The sequence below is a fragment of the Cebus imitator genome, unplaced genomic scaffold (genome assembly GCF_001604975.1).
Source record: "Cebus imitator isolate Cc_AM_T3 unplaced genomic scaffold, Cebus_imitator-1.0 Scaffold122, whole genome shotgun sequence".
Classification (NCBI taxonomy): Eukaryota; Metazoa; Chordata; class Mammalia; order Primates; family Cebidae; genus Cebus; species Cebus imitator.
This window is the reverse complement of record NW_016107437.1, coordinates 2,507,467-2,513,280: the sequence shown is the minus strand read 5'-3', so window position 1 is coordinate 2,513,280 and position 5,814 is coordinate 2,507,467. Positions and strand designations below refer to the sequence as shown.

Here is a 5,814-nt window from a genome sequence, read left to right as displayed (position 1 = left end):
GGGTAACAAGAGCGAAACTCCATCTCAAAAAAAAAAAAAAAAAAAAAAATCTATTTGGTGTAATTGCTATAACTAAGTAATCAGGAAATATATCATTGCTATACTAAGTAATCAGTAAATATATTTGGTATCATTGCTATATCTAAGTACTCATTTATTATACTGGGACGGATTGCCTTCAGTCTCTTGCCCTGGCACCTGGGCAACTTTCTTCCCACACAATTCACTCATTTTTAAAAAATGTAATATTTGTTTAGAGACAGGGTCTTGCTCTGTGGACTAGGTTGGAGTGCAGTGGCTAGATCATGGCTCACTGCAGCCTCAAACTCCTGGGCTCAAGCAGTCCTCCGGCCTCAGCCCTGCCAAGTGCAGGGACTACAGGTGTGAACCACTGGGGCTGGGCAATGCCTCCTGAACCCTCAGAACAAACCTGTTAGAGAGGTTCCTCTCACTCTGTTACCCAGTCTGGAGTACATAGCGTGATCTCGGTTCACTGCAACCTCCGCCTCTCCTTGGGCGTGGGCGGGGCCTGTGGGACGAGGGCGGGGCCTGTGGGGCGAGGGCGGGCTGCGGGCGGGGCAAGAGTCCGCGCAGTAACGCAGGGTGCGGGGCGTGGCCCATTGGGGCGGGGCTTGGGGGCAGTGTCGACCTTCGTGTCGACCTTCGCGCCGACTCCGTGAGCGGTGGGCGGTGCCGCGTGCGCTGGGGTGTTCGCTGGGGCTGCCCCCTCGTCGGCGGCGCGGCTGACGTGGAGCGTCCGGGTTAGCGGGCGCGGCGAAGCTGCGGGATTGGGGAGCGACTGGCCGGGCCGGGCCTTCGGGCCCGAGGCGGCGGCGGCGGCGGTATAAAGCCAGCGACTGGGAGCATGTAATGTCGGAATGCCGAGGCCGCGGCGGCGGCAGCAGCAGCAGCGAGGACGCCGAGGACGAGGGTGGGGGCGGCGGCGGCCCCGCGGGCTCCGACTGCCTCAGCCCGAGCCCGGCCCCGGCCACAGCGTCCTCGGCTGGCCGGCTCCGTCGCGGGCTGCGCGGCGCCTCCCTCATGGCGTGCCGGCGGCCAGAGCTGCTCTGCGGGGCCGTGGCGCTCGGCTGCGCTCTCCTCCTCGCTCTCAAGTTCACCTGCAGGTGAGGCGACCCAGACCACGGGGCCCCGGCGCGGCGCTCCCGCTGCTCTGCCACCTGGAGCTTGCAGGGCCGGGCGGCAGCGGCCTCCGCCGGGGAAGTCGGGCCTGACCTTGCCCAGGACAGCTGACCCTCCCGGAGCCTCCGGCCACGGCCTCCCACCTTCCCTTCGCCCCGGCCGTCCCGCGGACATGGCGAGGCTTCCGGGTGCAGTCTCGTGCCGCATCGTCCCACTTCAGTGCCGGAGGTGGCGGGTCAGGGTGCTCCTCACCTGTTGCAGTCTCTAGGTGGGGACCTGTCACTTCTTTTCTGGCTGTAGGACCCTTTTCTCACCGATTTCATTCCTCTTAAGCTTCCCGTGCAGTGATCCACAACCGTCTGGGAGTTCCAGACTCCTTTGAGAATTCCCGCACTCATTGATCTAATGATTATTACTATTTTTTTGAGACGGAGTCCCACTTTGTCACCCATGCTGGAGTGCAGTGGCACAATCTCGGCTCACCCCAACCTCCTCCTGGGTTCAAGGGATTCTCCTACCTCAGCCTCCCGAGTAGCTGGGATTACAGGCAGCCGCCACCACGCCCGGCTAATTTTTGTGTATTTAGTAGAGACGGGGTTTCACCATGTTGGGCAAGCTGGTCTCGAACTCCTGAGCTCACGTGATCCACCTGCCTCGGCCTCCCATAGTGCTGAGATTACAGGCATGAGCCACCGCGCCCGGCCTCATCTAACGATTATTTATGTGCACCTACTATGTGCTGGACACATCCAGGTGAACTCCTTGTTCCCTTGAGTGACTAGGACAGTGAACAAATAAACATAATACATTTTTTTTTAGAGCTTCAGTGCTAGGCAGGGCATAGAAACAATGGCGGTGAGGAAAGACTTCCTAAGGAAGTGACATCTGAATCTCATACAAAAAGGAGAAGGGACGAGCACTGGGAAGATCTAGGGGGAGCCTGTCCAAGGTAGAACGAACAGCAAATACAGAGGTTCTGAGGCTGGAAGAGCTTGGTGTTTCCCTTCAGTTGATAACAATGCCTGACAGTAGGCTGCGGTATACGGAGTAGGAAAAGGAAAGCTCATGTCTGTCTTTTCAGGAATATACACACATACAAAATTTGCTCTATATTTCAGGTGTCCTTCTCGGCTCCCATATCCACAGTGGATCTTCTGGGATTCCAATTTTATAAGATCTGTATAGCTACTATGATATCTGTGATTTCACCTCGCAACATTTTTGAGTTTATTTAGCGTGATATGTGGCCGATTGTCAAACAGGTGTCAAAGGATTGGGGATTTTAGTGGAAAGATAAATTATGATAACTCTCAGCATTTTCCATATGCCAGGTGCTGTTCTATCAGCAGGGTTTCTCAGTCTTGGCACTGTTGATATTTTGGGTCAGATAATTCTGTGTTGTGGGTGCTGCCCTGTGCACTGTAGGGTGTTTAGCAGCATCCCTGGCCTCTACCCGCTAGATACAGGAAGATACCTGTAACAGCCCACAATGGCTTCAGACATTGTTAGATGTCCCTTGGGAGCAAAATTGTCTGCTTGGGAACCACTGTTTACATAAATGCATTTGTTCATTTAATACATAGTTGAGAGCCTAGTATGAGTGTTAATTAAATCTCACAATCCCCATTCAAGTTTGAATATACTGTTATCTTTCCCAGTATACAAATGAGTCCAGCCTTGGTGATGTTACAGAACCTGCCCCAAATCACAGCCACCTGTTAAGTGGCTGAGCTGGAATTTGAATCCTTTACTGTCAGGACCTCCTAGATTCTTTTTTTTTTTTTTTTTTTTTTTTTTTTTGAGATGGAGTCTCACTCTTTTGCCCAGGCTAGAGTGCAGTGGCGTGACCTCTGCTCACCGCAACCTCTTTCTCCCAGGTTCAAGCAAGCGATTCTCCTGCCTCAGCCTCTGGAGTAGCTGGGGTTACAGGTGCACACCACCATGCCTGGCTAATTTTTTGTATTTTTAGTAGAGACGGGGTTTCACCAAGTTGGCCAGGTTGGTCTCCTTCTCCTGACCTCATGATCTGCCCTCCTCGGCCTCCCAAAGTGCTGGGACTACAGGTGTGAGCCACTGCCCTATTGAGGACCTCCTAGATTCTTAACCTTGCATTTTATTGTTGTCTCTCACAAGGACAATATACAAAGTATTTTACAAGGTAGAGTGTTAGGAGGTGACATTTGGATTCAAATTAGGAAGAAAGGTTCTCCCCTCCAGGGATGTGGAGTTAATTTTCAAGGGTTTGTTAAACTGTAGAAATAATGGTTAATGTTTATTCTGAGACAGTATGGCTTAATTGATATAGAAGTCCTTTGAGGCCTGTCATGGTGGCTCACGCCTATAATCCCAGCACTTTGGGAGGCTGAGGTGGGTGGATCATGAGGTCAGGAGATCGAGACCATCCTGGTCAACATGGTGAAACCTCGTCTCTACTAAAATACAAGAAAATTAGCCAGGCGCCTGTAGTCCCAGCTACTCAGGAGGCTGAGGCAGGGGAATTGCTTGAGCCGGGGTGGCGGAGGTTGTGGTGAGCCAAGATTGTCCTACTGTACTACAGCCTGGGTGGCAGAGCAACACACTGTCTCAAAAAAAAAAAAAAAAAAGAAGTCTTTTGAGATTCAGAAGGAAGGAAGAGAGTAAATCCAGTTACTGGAGTAGGCAGAATGAGATCCTTTCTTGCTTCAGGCAAGGAGAATGAACCAGTAAATGGCTGCTGCTTGATCTCCTTTCTGTGTCACTGGCAAATTTGACAGTCTTTTAATAGACTCATTAATTTCTTTAGGGTCATCTTTGATTGAATAGTGTCATGATAATATACTATTGCTATACAACTAGCTAACATTTCTAGTCCCTTTTCCTCTTTAACTTTTAAGATCTTTGCTTTAATAAGGAGATAGGCTTAAGGGAGAATAGGATTTTTTTTTAATTTTTTTTTATTTTTGAGACAGAGTCTCAATCTTTTGCCCAGGCTCGAGTGCAATGGCTTGATCTTGGCTCAGCCTCCGCCTCCTGGGTTCAGGCAGTTCTTGTCCCTCAGCCTCCCAAGTAGGTGGGTTTACATGCACATGCCACCACACCCAGCTAATTTTTGTATTTTTAGTAGAGACTGGGTTTCCCATATTGGCCAAGATAGTCTCAATCTCTTGACCTTGTGATCTGCCCACCTTGGCCTCCCATAGTGCTGGGGTTTTGATTGACCGTGTACTTTATCTGGCTCATTTAGGAATGCTTCTGAACATGCAGAGCAAAAATACTAAGTTGCTCTTTATCGTTTCTTTGGCTGTCAGACCTACATTTTTTCCTCAGATTGCATTATTTGATGCTTACATTGCAATTTTATTTTTCTTTTGAGATGGAGTTTTGCTGTTGTTTCCCGGGCTGGAGTGCAATGGCATAATGTCGGCCCACTGCAACGTCCACCTCCTGGGTTCAAGAGATTCTCCTGCCTCAGCTCCCCAAGTAGCTGGGATTACTGGTGTGCACCACCATGCCTGGCTAATTTTGTATTTTTAGTAGAGATGAGGTTTCACTATGTTGGTCAGGCTGGTCTTGAACTCCTGACCTGAGGTGGTCCACCCACCTCAGCCTCACAAAGTGCTGGGATTATAGGCATCAGCCACCGCGCTCGGCCATATGCAATTTGAATGGTAGAAAAATACTTCAAAGAGGAGAATTTTGGATCTCTTGAAATCGTCTCTCTTTTTTTTTTTTTTGCTGCAGTGCCCTTCCCACCTCTTACATGGCTATCTTGTTGTCATTCAGGTCTGAGAGCTTAAATTATAGCACCGCCCAAACCACCATCCCATCAGAGGAGCTACCATGTCCTTCTGTACATCACCTTGTTAAATTTTCCACATAGCAGTGAGCATTTTGTATATTTTTCTTGTTTATACATTTGATGGCTTTCCTGTCTTCCTCCCCTAGAAAGTGAGCTCCTCAACAACACACTGCTGCAGCCTCAGTACCTGTGCCAGAAGCACAGTAACAGCTGCTCAGTAAAGAGTTTTTGAATAATTGAGTAAATAGTTGAGATTTTCAGGTTATGAAGGCATTCTGTGTAGGCTGAGCTCTCTGATTGAAAGTTAAAATACTAGTTTGAGTGAATAAATAGGTGACTTGCTTCATTGAATACTTCTGCCTGTTTTGGAATTTCACATAAGTGCATGCATAGTACATAATGCATGTACTCTTTAGCGCCTGTCTTTTTTCACTCAGCATAATTATTTTGAGGCTCATCCAAATTATAGTATATATGAGTTTTTTTAATATATGTTTTTTGTTTATTGCGGAGTAACATTTAAGTAAACTGGGGTAAGAACATACCCCGGTTTATCATGTTACCTCATGAGTCATGCCAGCTTTCTTACGCTGACTGTTTACATAGTTTCTTCTTTTCTCATCCTTATGCCTTTATCCTGCATCTTTATATTTAAAATGTATCTCATTTAGATAGTGCATAATTGGGTCTTGCTTTATCCTGTCTGGCTGTCTGTTCCTCCTAATTGGGTTACTTCCTCTTTTCATTTTTAATGTAATTGTTGATGTAGTTGGGATTAAGTCTACCTTCTTGCTCTTTGTTTTCTATTTGTACCTTCTGCGTTTTGTTCTTTTCTTCTTTCTCCACTTCCTTTTTTTCTTTCTTTCTTTTTTTTTTTTTTTTTTTTTTTTTTTTTT

The 5,814-nt window shown here is 48.0% G+C and overlaps 1 protein-coding gene across 6 annotated transcripts in view; it reads left to right on the top strand.

Moving 5' to 3' along the window:
• Nucleotides 1-676: 676 nt before the first annotated feature.
• TXNDC11 (thioredoxin domain containing 11) overlaps nucleotides 677-5,814 on the top strand; it is a 71,238-nt gene continuing 66,100 nt past the window's right edge. For 3 of the 6 annotated variants that reach the window (XM_017539991.2, XM_017539989.2, XM_017539990.2), the window contains exon 1: nucleotides 740-1,124. Coding sequence is in view for 2 of the 6 variants with exons in the window: in XM_037742520.1 (XP_037598448.1) it covers nucleotides 871-1,124 (254 nt within the window). In the remaining 4 variants the exon portion in view is untranslated. Of the gene's footprint in view, nucleotides 1,125-1,862; nucleotides 1,894-5,814 lie in introns of those variants that run through there. The other 3 variants (XM_037742520.1, XM_017539988.1, XM_037742521.1) reach the window with 2 other exon arrangements.